The 14,273-nt window shown below is 28.5% G+C and overlaps 1 protein-coding gene and 2 non-coding genes across 3 annotated transcripts; 1 reads left to right on the top strand and 2 right to left on the bottom strand.

The window, feature by feature from the left end:
• Window positions 1-1,762: 1,762 nt before the first annotated feature.
• Trnav-cac lies at window positions 1,763-1,835 on the bottom strand. Its single transcript has one exon. It is a non-coding gene; the product is annotated as a tRNA-Val (tRNA).
• Window positions 1,836-8,213: 6,378 nt separating this feature from the next.
• Window positions 8,214-12,215, top strand: LOC119675816 (saccharopine dehydrogenase-like oxidoreductase). The gene is made up of 7 exons (XM_038087035.1): window positions 8,214-8,372; window positions 8,490-8,615; window positions 8,678-8,912; window positions 11,187-11,379; window positions 11,445-11,591; window positions 11,727-12,065; window positions 12,119-12,215. The coding sequence occupies exons 1-7, from the start codon at window positions 8,253-8,255 to the stop codon at window positions 12,213-12,215; spliced, it is 1,257 nt and encodes a 418-aa protein (XP_037942963.1). The 5' UTR covers window positions 8,214-8,252.
• Window positions 12,216-13,676: 1,461 nt separating this feature from the next.
• Window positions 13,677-13,749, bottom strand: Trnaa-agc. Its single transcript has one exon. It is a non-coding gene; the product is annotated as a tRNA-Ala (tRNA).
• Between the last annotated feature and the right edge of the window lie 524 nt (window positions 13,750-14,273).

Raw genomic sequence — 14,273 nt, 5'->3', positions numbered from 1 at the left:
ACAGCATTTTGGTTAATCACCGTTTCATTCCATATAAAATGTTATAAATTATATTCATTGTATGATAATATTTTAAAGTATTTATGGCTTACGATGTCATCATAAATTAAATACAAGCAAAATATTCAAAGATTTTGATGTTAAGGTATAAATTGATTTAGAAACTTTAAAAAATCATCTATACTATTATTCACAACCGCAAAATTAAAAAATACAACTATTCCATTATTTACAACAAAACAAAATTTTCTATATTACAATCAATTGTAAAAAATACTATGGTTCTAAAAACAATATAAACTCATGACTATGTAGTATATAAAATTACAGGTTTGTGTAGCTTTCCGGTTGAATCTACAACACACATCTTATAACTCCACTGCAGTTCTCTACTGACTTTCTTGTTAGTTACATTTTTTTTCGATCATTTTCTGCTCCGGATCCAAATATAAGATACATGGCTATATACCATTTCATCTGCTGTACATATACTTTCATATACTTTTAGTTGTGTGACTATCTTTCTTTGTCATGTTGGCATATGTGTGTATTAAAAAATGTCTAACCTCGACATAATGGAACTTCACAGTGCTGGACAGTAATAGCATTTCTTTCAAACAACAATTCCCACATCACAAACAAATAATAGATATCTCTGTTTACTAACTATTATCATATTCGTACTAATAGGTACTATATATTAGCTCTCATTCTATGAGATCTATTCTATTATGCATATATTATTATGATATTATAATTATATTAGACTAACAAAAATCAAGTTTAGGGAGCCAAAAAATTTATTGGGCCATTTTGTTCCAAGCACTAGTATGATCTATTCATTTAAATTAACATACAGTTTTGTTACAAATAAACAGAAAAAGGCTATAAAGCAGGTATAAATTTTATATAAAGCTAAGATGAAATTAATTTCTTTGGAAAATTATAAACAAGACTACCAGAAATAGTATTAAAAACTTTTACTTATGTACTTTTAACATAATCATGTTATTAGCAAGTAAAAAAATTGGTATCTGGTAATATCAAATTTAATCGCAGAGATTTCAACTCATAAATCTATTACAATTACCGTATCGGTATATCTGATCACAATTTCAATATATTTTGGTTTTTAAAGTTTTATCTTTATTAAAAATCTATTATATTATTATTATTGTATTAACCAATATTATATAAATTATTAATATCTTAGATGTACATTCTTCGTTTCACAAAATTACAGCATTGTATTCCAAATAAATTGAAAATTATGAAGAAACACCCTGTAAATGAGGATAATAATTTCCTTGATAATTTTACGGAAATTATAAATATAATCAGTAATTTATTATTATCTTGAGGCTATTTGAGCCAGTGCCCTTAAGCACTTTTACTCTTTCTTAACTCGAGGTATTTTCAAAACCCCTCTTTACGCCTTGACTGGATTATTGTTTATCACTTCATCAGACTAAGCAATAATTAACTTCAGATCTGCATACTTCCCCAAGGAACCTGTAACCATTCTGAGTTTTGATAACGTGATATTGGTAAGTCTGTCAGTTTTCGCAATTTAAGTAATCTTTAAAAATTTTATACAGATACTTTTTTTTTTAAATGTATCACCTATAAACAATGCACAATATTTAATATCTTAATTTTAGTACTGAAATGTTTTGGTGCATTTTAGCAAAAGGTCGATCAATCCTTTTTCCGTAAATAACTAATTTTACTACAAGATTAAAATATATTTTAAAAAATGTTATGTTTCCGCCCGGGTTCGAACCGGGGACCTTGTGCGTGTGAAGCACACGTGATAACCACTACACTACGAAAACTAAGTGATTACGAATTTTTTATTATACCACATTAAGAGGATTTTTAATAAGGGTTATTTTTTATGTATAAGAACGCAAATATATTATATACTACTGATTTATATAAGTCTTATATTATTATGACTTATATTATTGACTAATATTTAATTAAATATTAATAGTGATACACGGTCTCAAATAAGATCAGTCATTGAATAAAAAAGCGGATGAATGTTTTATCAACAATTGCAATTTTTAAATATAAATATCAGTTAGAGATATGGGAGATTTGACAATTTTAGAATTATTATTAGAATAATTGAATTCGTTTTTGTTATAAGTATGTATTGAGAATTCAAATGTTAAAATAATTAATATATTTATGTATATTTTTATTCATTTTATCTCTTCTTATAATGAGACTCAGAACAACTTTTAAAATCTTATCACTAATTACATAATATCACAATTTATATTTTAACTATATACTTATATAATGTTAAATATAATAAGTAAACTTTATATTACGGACCTCATCTAAATCAATGGTTTTCATTAGATTTCATTAGAATGAATGTTAGGTAGTTTATTAAGAAAACAATTGAACTTTATCAGATCACTTGTACCTATTGAATTTGAATTAATGACTGGACGGTCAGTTCTTTTTTAACGTAGTGGATAGAGGCGCGAGTTTCCTAACAAGGGGGTTAACATGTTCTGCCAGCCTTTTATTGTATTTTTTCTTATATTATTAAATTAACTTAACTAAGGGAATGCATCTTGGGAGATGCTGTCATTCGTAATATACCATGGGGCACCAGTGATTATTTTCGGAATTTTTGACTGAGCTCTTTGGATAATTTCAATATTTGAAGCACTGGTATTACCAAATAGCTGGATACCATAAGTCCATATTGGTTTTATGATACTGTTATACAAAAGTGCTTTATACCTTCAACATTATTAATGAGCCAATGCAACTTAGAGGATTGGAGCTTCTTTTGTAGTTTTTTGGCTTCAATGTTTTTGCGTCAAGTTATTAGTATATCTAGATGAATACCTAACGTTATATTATCTGCTTGTGGTGTGGGAATGTTATTTAATAAAATTGTTAGAAATATACTCTAAAATGTTTACATTTCAGTACATTATTTTAATTTGTCCGTTGAGATAACCATTTCTCCATCCAAAATAAGTGAGATCTAAATAATTGCTTATATCTCATGATATCTCATATCAGATGTGTAAAGTACATACAAGATAGGGCCACAAACATTTCCTCGTGGAACGCTAGCTTCTATTGGAAAATCAGTAGAAATAAATTATTTACGTTTGAGTTTAAATCAACTATTCTGCAGATACGATTCTAAAACTGAATGAACGTTTATAGGTAAAGACAGCGTATCTTGTGCATGAGCCCATTATGCCATACTTTGTCAAATGATTTTTTTACATCGAGAAATACCAGGGAACGGTATTTTCTGAGCTCAAAATTTTTTTTCTCTCTTATTTTGTTCGCTATACAATTCATTTGTTCAGCAGTTGGATGTTTTCCCTTAAAACCAGACTGGTCGGAGGGTATTAGATTTTGACCTATAAGAAATGGTTTCAGCTTCAAAACCAACCCTTTTTTAAATAATTTAGAAAGAATGGCAGTAAGAATATTGAACTGTATGAAGATGTGTGGTAGTGATCTTTGTATGATTTATGAATTAATTAATTTATGATGTATAATCATATATGTTTTCCATTCTGTTGGGTAAAAGTCAAATTTAATAATGGCAATAAAATCTTGAGTTTTGATATTAACTATGCAATTGTCACATGTACATAGCTTGGAAATGTACTGCTTATGTTTAAAAGTAGATATGTCAACCGTAAGATCACCCTTCGGCTACGTTGCACGCAAAATTGCTTCAGCTTAGCTGTAAGTTAACGTAAATCAGTGTCCAAGTCCCTAATTTACCGATAACTAAACGTATCGAATTTCTAAGTGTTTTATTCCGAAATTATCCGATACAGCACTTTAGGGTGTACGCTAATAGAACAAACGACATTTATTTTCGATTCCTAAAGGAACTCATATATAAAAATCCCAAAAATATGAAAATAATACGTTTATAATGAAATCCTTTAGTATGGCTCTGTTGACAGGATACTTCGTTTTTATGACGAGATCAATAGATTTTTCTATATTAAACTAATTATATATTTTTAAACTGTTTTACTTGTCACATTTCTTTTACGTAAAATTCTATATACTTACATATTTATGGTTTATGAAAATATTTTAAATTTTATCGGTATTACAAATTATATTAAATCGATTGACACGATCCCCTTGAGCTTGTGGACATATTATCGGACAGACAGTAAGTAGATTGATAGATGGACATCAGTGTGTAAAAATGTTTATACATAAATATATTTTACTTAGTTACATGAAGTTTAAATATTTACTCACTCTTGATTTTATATTCACTAAAAATGCAGTAAAAAATTAAACAATTAAATTGATTAACGAAACATAATTAATTCAGTACCACAAAAACTCAATTGCATTTTATCTATCGTCAAACATATAAATTTATTATTATTAGAACCAGTAGCAAAAATTACAAAAGTATTAAAAAAATTGTTGATTGACTTCCTTAATTATTTTTTAAATAGTTATTATATTTTAAATAATTTAATGTCTATATGGGTCCCAGTTGAATTGACCCCATATTGCTCATGGACAACGCACAACAAGTTAAGTTTATTTGTGACCATCAAAGCATGGAGAGCATTTGGCAAATTTTACGAGTTTATTATATGTGATTTTACGATTATTATTTCTGATATACGACTTTAAGTGTGATTTTATTATAAATCTGAAGCAGTTAACCAGACACGGATTTCTTGACATAAACTTATAGTTTTCATTGCTGCTATAAAAGTTTATTATTTAAAATTTTGTATTTTCCAACCACATATTAGAATTTTTTTGTATTCGCCTGCTATGAATTAAAAGACATATAGCATAAGTTATTTAATTATATGTAATAAACAAATATACTGATTTTATTATGTTATAATACGAGCAGGAAGTAAAACTATTTTACAATAAACAAAAACATAATTTTCAATTTTTAGATATCCGCAGTCAATCCTAAAAATTTGCATTCACTGATAATAATATTACAAAGAAATAAAATCGAAAAATTTTAAGTATATAAATTTATTTTTTTTTAAACAATACTTTATACTTTATATGATAAATACTTTATTATGTGTAAGTATAAGTTTCAACTTAGGTTGGTAATTAATTCTTAAGGAAGGTATGAAGATGATTTGAGAATCCCATTTCTTAACCTGGATACTTTAAATGGTTTTACATTAGTGAACTTAGTGCACTACTTTGGTTGAGCAGCATAGCTTTACTTGAGTTCAAATAATTAAAATTGATCATTAAAATAGTCCAAACTTCTCAGTAATCGACCTAGAGCCTGAACACTGTTGTTACTGCGCTCCCAAAAATCAGTAAAATATATATCTCTCCTTGCTGCGATTATTGCGCTAATTTGAAGCGCATTTAAAGTGTTCCGCGGAGCACTTGATGTTGTTAGCATTTAAATACCAAATCAAAACAAAAAAATTAATTGATAAAGAGACCAATGCGTTTTATTAGTGCATACAGGGTGCAAACAACTTGAAAAATGTTCATATTTCTATTCGATGCATATAGGTATAAGTTCGTGCTTCTTAACGAATCTGTGCTAAAAAATTTAAAAATTATATTTGAAATTTAAAAATATATTATATATATAAATACATTAAAATAATTATTCTTGAATATTTATATCATTTAAACCATTTAATATCAAAAAAAGGTTTAAGTTCGGGAAATAAAAAGTTGGTTTAATATAAAATATTATAAGCTTGAAGTTCATTAACTACCTTTGCAGAAATAAGTCCCTCTGCAACTGCTTAATATTTAATTAAACTTAAACTTTATTGAATGTTTAAACTTACGACAGCGAACTTCAAGTAAATCACGTAAATCACACGCTAATAAAGTGGTCAGTGTTACATAAAATTTATTTTACATTATAAAAATAATACATGGGTACTTATAGTTATACCTTGTGAACGAGAATTTTAATTTTTGAATTCCCGCGCTTATCCAATCGGTAAATTGTTTTTATTTGCACGCTGGCAACACTATTATACACATTCTGTCAAAGTTTAACGCATATCACACGATTAATTTTTGTTCGGCGTCTATACAAAAAGTCGAAAAATTATCGTGTGGCGATTTTTAACATATAATGGATCAAAAATTAGAACAACCTGCGTGCATCAAATTTTGTGTTGCAAATGGATTCAAATGTGCCGAAACTGTTAAAAAAATGTTAAAAAAAGGCATTTGGTGATTTATATGTGTCGCAACCACAAGTATACGAATGGTTTAAAAGGTTCAAAGACGGTCGTACAAGCTTGGACCATGATGAGATCCCTGGCCGCCCAACAACTTCTGTTACTGAAGAAAACATTGAATCGGCGAAGCAGATCGTGTTGGAAAATCGTTGTGAACCGATTAGAGAAATTGCAGTGTTGTTGGGCTGGATCGCTGGATGTTGTTGATGGATCGGCCGAACACATTTTAACTGAAGTTTTGGGTTTGAAACGCGTCGCTTCTCGGCTGGTGCCAAAAAACCTGAATTTCCACATTGACCCCACATTCATCGAACGCATCATAACTGGTGATGAGACATGAGTCTATGAATTTCTATGAACAACAATCGACCGAATGGTGCTTCGAAGGTGAGCCGAAACCGAAAAGAGAACGCCAAAGTCGGTCCAAAATTAATGTTATGCTGACTGTTTTCTTCGATATTTGTGGTGTAGTGCACTATGAATTCCTTCCGGACGGTCAAACGGTTAATAAGGAGTATTATTTGGCAGTTATGCGTCGTTTGCGTGAGGCCATTCGCATAAAGAAGCCAGATTTATGGAAGGAAAGCTCATGGATTTTACACCACGATAACGCACCGGCTCACACAGCGTTGGTTGTGTCGCAGTTTTTGACCAAAAACTCCACGAATATCATCAACCAAGCATCGTACTCTCCAGATATGACCACATGTGACTTTTTCCTCTTGCCCCGACTCAAATTGCCATTGCGAGGAACGCGTTTTGTTACCTAGAGGCCATAAAAGAGAATTCGGTCGTATCTTCGGCGGCCTATAAAACTTGTATGGAAAAGAAGAGAAGAGAAGAGTACTTTGAAGGTGATAGTAAAGAAAATGATTAAAAAATAATATTTTGCATTTTTTTTAAATTCTCGTTCTTTTTTGATCATAAGGTATATAAAACAATAACTTTTAGTTATCTGTCTTCATTGCTTTGTAAAGACTGACAATCCAAAAGGATATAATATGAATCAAATATTCAACAATAATTATAAAATCATTTTGACTTATATTTTATTTAAATGAATTTTGTGCACACAAATTTCTATATTACACAAGACAACATCGTTGTTGTTATAAATTTGTTTGTTATGTTTAAATTTTAGAGTTGCATTCTTTTTTTAGTTTTCTTATGTAGACTTGCTGTTTCGCTAGATAAACACAAACTAAGCAGTTACCTAATAGTTAACACTTATGTTTCTTGCAGTACAGCCAATATACAAAAATAATCCGTCACAATTTCCTAATATTCGTTACTTTTGATGCACATGCCATATAACTTATAACCATGTCAATTAAAATTTATTCATACTTTAAACCTTAATAACGTGTTTTGATAAATCGTTGTAATGAATCTTATTTTTTGTAAGCTCTTATCAAGATTAAAAATACGAACATGTAAATTTGGTAAACATTTTTCAGTCCACCACTGTACAATTGAAAATTATTTCCAAATCAGTAATAATTTAATACAATATAATATGTTCAAATACCTGTTTCAAAAGTTTAAATAAAATCTAATAATATTTGTTGGGTTTATATTAATCTTAGTAAAAACTACAAATCATTGTTTTGGGATTGTAAATTAATCTATATTCATAAAATAATAAAATTGTACACTACAGTCGGCACTTTTGAAAGATTGAAATAGTAATGGGCGATGGATGTAACATACATGCATTTGTAGTTATCATTGATTAACAAACACCTACATATATGAGGAAATAATTTCGTTACTTAATAATTAACTAAAATTTATATAAAACAAAAAACTTAATGAAAACATTGTGCTGTATATTATGTCGATATAGGACATTAATTAAATTACCTGCTTTTCTAATGTAGCACACACTTTTGCACATTGATCATCTATAAGTGCTGTATTTATCTACGATAGTTTCATTGAGGTGAGTTACAAAATAGAATATTTAGTATGAATTTTAACCCAAAGTTGTTTGGTTATTGCTGATTAAATTGATTGAACATGTCGGAAAAATTGGATGCAATTATTTTTGGTGCAACCGGTTTTACTGGAGAATTAGTTGTTGAGTATGCAGTAGATTTATTAAAAGACCTTCAATGGGGTGTGGCGGGAAGAAATGAGGTAAACTTGAATAATAAATAGGTTATAAAAATTATTATTATAAAATATATAAAAGTTTAACTGACAAAGTTACATATAATTAAACAAATAATAATTAAAATATTTTGTCAATTTTAGTCAAAAATAAAAAAAGTACTCTCAGATATTGGTAGTAAACTTAAACAGGATTTAAATGATATACCAGTGGTTATAGCTGATATTAGTGATCAAAAATCTTTAGACTTAATGGCAAAAAAGTGCAAAGTAAGTGTGTTAATGCTATATTTCTAATTTGTTATGAAATGAAAAACTTTTTTAAAATACAGTTAATAATTAATTGTTGTGGCCCCTATCGTTTCTATGGTGAAGTTGTCGTAAAAGCATGTATCGAGAATGGTACCCACCATATTGATCTTAGTGGTGAACAACTATTTATTGATAAAATGTTTGAAGTTTACCATGACCTTGCACAAGAAAAAGGTACTTATGTAGTGTCGGCATGTGGATTTGATACGATACCGGCAGAAATGGGAGTTGTTTACGTTGAACAAAATTTTGGAGGTAAGTAAACAAACATTTATAAAATTATTATTTGTAGAATTTAAATATTTCAATTTTAATTTTCAAATGCGCGGCTAAAAAATATAGCCAATTATATTATTAAAACAGTAATAATATAAAAATACATATATAATTCTATTAAGATTTGATATCCACCTAAACGATTTACTAAATTTTAGATATGAACGTTGAATTACTTATATAATCGTAAAGTATTTTTTAATACAAGTATTCAATAATGCATCTCAACAACAAATATTTTTTAATATTTAATCAATATGAAGCTGAAAACAAGTTAGAAATACTTGTTGATTTCAGTAGCATAAAATATAAACATGTATACTTGGTAATGGCTTCCAGTGGAACAGAGTTCTTTGGCTATGCTTGATTTTTTATACTGATATCCTACTCTTACTGAAGAAAAGACATTTCGCTTTTCAAATGAAGACTAAAGTCTTAATTGTTAAGGGTATCTTCACATCAGACGGAAATATGAACTTCCGGACCAATAAACTCCTACTAGTCGAGATCAAAACACAAACAATGCGACTAGAGGTCTCATCTATCTCAAAGTAGAGTCAACATTTTGTTTCCCCGACCACACACATTTTCTAAAGGATAAAACGCAGGCTATGCTAAGCTGTCAAATAATTTGTCAAAAACCTTAGCTATTTTCTACTAAAGAGAGACGCCTTATCGTCCTTATGTTGCTTTTATTATTCCGCATATAATTAATGGACTGGAAGTGATAGGTTTCCGTCATATTTGATTTCCAAACAAAAATATCCATTTCATTACATTTATTCGTCTAAACACATGTTTTTTGAAATAAATTATGTGCAAGCTAATTGACAAGTTTGTGATGAATGGAATTTTTGAGTAATTTTTAGGGATACAGCAACTCCCAAAATACGCATCAGTTGTAGTGATGCTCAGTAATCATATTAATAATATGGTGAATCTGGTGACATCGCCTGTGTCAGATTTAAATATTTTTTGGCTTGTTTGTATATCGTTATTAGTTAAAAAAATATAAACCATAATATTTTCTACTGTTGAACAATTTTTCAAAGTCGATGGACTCTTTTTGTCTATTATCAAAATGGACTATTCATTTGTTTCTAGAAAACTATTTCTTCTGTAATTTTGAACTGGTGGAAGATCTCTTTGGCATAATCTTAAAATATATGCGATCATTTAACAAAAGTAGTATGGTTGCAATTTCGACTAGCTTTACTTAAAGATGGATCCAATCACCTTGCAGACAATTAATTAATTAATTGTTAGTGTTCACTTAAAGTTACTATTACATCAACATTCTTGCGGATATCTTTCAATACAAGATCTAGCGTTATTAAGCATAATTAAAATTCATTCTGACTTACAGAACTTTTACGATGTCATTGTTTACGTAACAATACTTCTATAAATTTTATAAAGATTGAATAATATAAGATTCCTAAACTGTTTATTAAGATTTGTGCGTTTTACAATTTTTTTCTTATGTTTACTTAACTTTTTAACCATTTTACCATTTCTATATTTAGTGAAATCTCTTTGTTTAGTTCATGAAGTAATTAACAAAATAAAAAAACAAACAGTCTTGCTAAACTATCTAAATGTCCGCTTTAGAATGGTAAGAGAAATATTAACAGAGCTTTACGTGTTACAAATCGTCTGCTCAAAATCGTTCTCTCATAAAAAAGCTGGCCAATTCGTATAGATTTAGGTAAAGTGGAAGGAGGTTCTAATCCTTTTTAATTATGTAAGAAATCCGTTTTAATTACACATTCCTTGCAATTGTAGATAAAAAGTTTAGCATATTAGACTTGACGGGATGCATTATTGGTAGAAAATGCAGAATCTTAATAAGCTCACAAATTTTAGGAGTCTCCATTAAAACAAATGTTTAATTTCTGGGTTGTAACCAGAAATTACAACCAATTTCTGGGTTGGTAACAACCCAGAAATTAAACATTTGTTTTAATGGAGATATTAATAACCTCATTTTTAAATATTAATACTAATAAATTTGACTTACGAGAATAATTTAGAAAATTTATAACAGTTATATTAAAGAAACAAATTACAGCGAAAATTCTATTAAATGGATCTCCTCATAAAACGACAGCTTTAAGTTTTCATGTATCATACGCAATATATATAGTTCTTTTAACTGGTTCAAATTGCTACCTAAATAGGTATCCAGTTAAGAAATCTTTCAATGTCTTGCTTTATAAATGATAAATAACTAATATTTTTATTTTAATGTAGGTGATATTAATTCCATTGAAATGTATTGGGAGAACACATTTGATAATGGTTCGAAACCATTACTGCATTATGGTACTTGGGAAAGCGCTGTTTATGCTTTCGACAACTTTAGAAAATCGCTGAATGTACAAAATAAAATAAATAAATCTATTATTGAAAAGTTGCCCAGTTTAAGACCCAAACTATGGCTAAAGTAAGTTAACATTTAAAATAAATTGTTATAGTGGAATATCGTATTTTACAAAAATATTTACTTAGTCCGTTTATGCACAAGACAGCTGGCCTAAGTAGTTATTTTCTACCGTTTCCACAAACTGATCGAGCTCTTATACTACGGGCACAACGTTTACAACACAAAATAGAGCATAAACGGCCTATACAATTCGAATCATATGTGGGTTTTCGGTAAGTAAATGTTAATATTATTTATGGAAACAATAACATTAACATTAAAGATATTAAGAAAGTATTGTACATGAATATGTGATAATCTTTGAAGTGAATAATTGGAAATAATATTTATTAATTTTTATTTGATAGCTCATTTTTCTCTGCATTCTGCTTACCATTCCGTTTTCTTACTATCTTACTGATGGCTCAATGTAAATGTACACGCAATTTGCTTTTAAAGCATCCTAAATTTTACACAAAGGGTATGATATCACACGAAGGCCCTACTGAATCAATTAGAAAAGGACACCATTTTGCATTAACCTTTAAGGCAAGAGGTTGGAAAAGTGATGAACCCATCACAGAGAAACCAAATAAAGAGTTGATAGCACGCGTTTCGGGCACTGATCCATTCTATGGTCTGGCTAGTATTATAATGCTGCTATGTGCGAAAACAATACTCAGTCAAAGTAATCTAATGCCAGGAAGGTAATACCTATTATATTTGATTTAATAAAAAATATGAAAGTTTTCTTCCTTAGCGGTGGTGTTTGGCCAGCGAGTTTTGCATTTGCCAAAACAACACTCATTCAAGAGATGCAAAAACAAGGAATAAAAATTGAAATAGTAAAGTCGTAGAAGTGAATATCTTTCATATATTTTGGAATATTAGTGTGCTTAAGAACACTTTTTTTTATAATTGTTCTCTATAATAATATTTTTTTAATTTTTTATTGGTGTATATTTGATTCTTATAATTTAGTTATTACTAACATTGTAACCACGTGTGCATAAATCATAATGTCAATAAAGTCGCCAGTTTTGTAGCTTTTTATGACTTTTTATCTATGCTATATGTTTATAGAAATTTATTTAAATCGACTGGCGTCTTAAGCTTCACTTCGCAGATAACACGATTAAAACATTTGTAAGACAGCTTTAAATGGTGTCAAACTGCGCTTTGAAATAGTGGCGGTCTGTGCATTTGTCGCTTGCATTTTCGCATAATATTGAGATAAAAACCTGAATTTGATTAAATTAAATAATTATTTCTATCTATTTTAAATTATTATAATTGAATTTGATTAGCTTCAGAATATTTATTGTGTGAATGTTATCTCTTTCACTTAAATATTTTATACATAACTGCCAGCAGCAATTAAATTACTATTGACTTTAAAATCAGTTTTCAACCTTATTAGAATATTTCATGCTTACAGGTAAATAAAATTTTGTTGAAAATTGTATGCTATTAAATTTGCGAAGGAATACATAATTACATATTATAATTTCTGTATTAACCTAGAAACTTGAACCATATTTCTCTGATGCTATTTTCAAGTGTTTTGATTAGTAAATCAACAATTATGTTATACAATTTCATCAAACAACCTAAACACTTTTAATTTGTAATAAAAGCATAATTTTTATTTGAATGTAAATTCTTCTAACTTTTCTAAAACTGATTCATTACTATTCTATAATCAGAATTATATATCTTAAATAAAAATTACTATGACTTCGTTTTTTAATGGCCTATGTGAATGTTTTAATAAAAACAGTTTTTATAGTTTTTGTTTTCGGTTAAACTACAGCCCTTACAACACTACTCCAACGTCGTCTGAAATGAGTTCTAACCTTTCAATAACGATATTTGAGGCACTTGTGTGTTTATTTATACAGATATAGACTAAGTAGTTTATAGTGCTTTATTACCAACCCAACTGATTTTCTTAGACTTTATTTGGACTTCCAAGCATAATGCAGTAATCGTAATAATAATATTTTATTATCATAAATAATGATTATTATAAATAATAACCATGTTACATAATCTAATACCTTGTAACATATCTTGTTTTATCACTTAACATATATATAATCAGTAATTGTTATAAATAAAAATTACACTTAAAGCTAAAGCGTTGAAGTTTATCCGTAACTGAATTATAAATAAAATTATAAATTATAAATAAAAATTACTATGACTTCATTTTTTAATGGCGTGAGCTAAGTCCAAATTGTTAAAATTAATTTATTAAAAATATATATTTATATAATTATGTTATAAAAAAGGAGAAAAAAAATACAAAAAATTTCTGGAGATGCGGGGCATCGATCCCCGTACCTCTCACATGCTAAGCGAGCGCTCTACCATCTGAGCTACATCCCCTATATGGATGAACTGTATAAACTCGTAATTAACAGGTACAATTTTTGTTTAGACAGATACAAATTAAAAGCTTTTTTTTGTAAACTTTATGAAGCTCAAATAATTTTAAAATATTTTTAAAACATTTAATTTTAGAACAGATATAATTTTATTTGCTATCAATAAATAACATATTCAAATAAATAAGAAAAAAAACTGCTTCCTAATGTTAGTCGTCACTCGTTATATGATAAGTATTCAACAACAATATTTACATTAAAAATAAATAATTAAATTTCCGTATCTTGTATGAATTTGTTTATAAAATCTTTGCTTATTAATCTTGCAAACATAGCAGACTGCAACTTCGCAAGGAGCTGAGTCCTATTATATTAATCACCATTTTACACTTTAAGCCGTTACAGTGATGGCGCAAGCATTTTTTATAGGTTCGTGCTTTATTTTTACTTTACTCTCTTTCACTTTGTTTATGATGTAGACGCTCTTTAGTTTAGATTTATAGTCTTTGAAGTTGTCATGTAGAT

The sequence above is a fragment of the Teleopsis dalmanni genome, chromosome 2 (assembly GCF_002237135.1).
Source record: "Teleopsis dalmanni isolate 2A chromosome 2, ASM223713v2, whole genome shotgun sequence".
Classification (NCBI taxonomy): Eukaryota; Metazoa; Arthropoda; class Insecta; order Diptera; family Diopsidae; genus Teleopsis; species Teleopsis dalmanni.
Note: the sequence above shows the minus strand (reverse complement) of the source record. Positions and strands in the feature narration are given on the sequence as shown.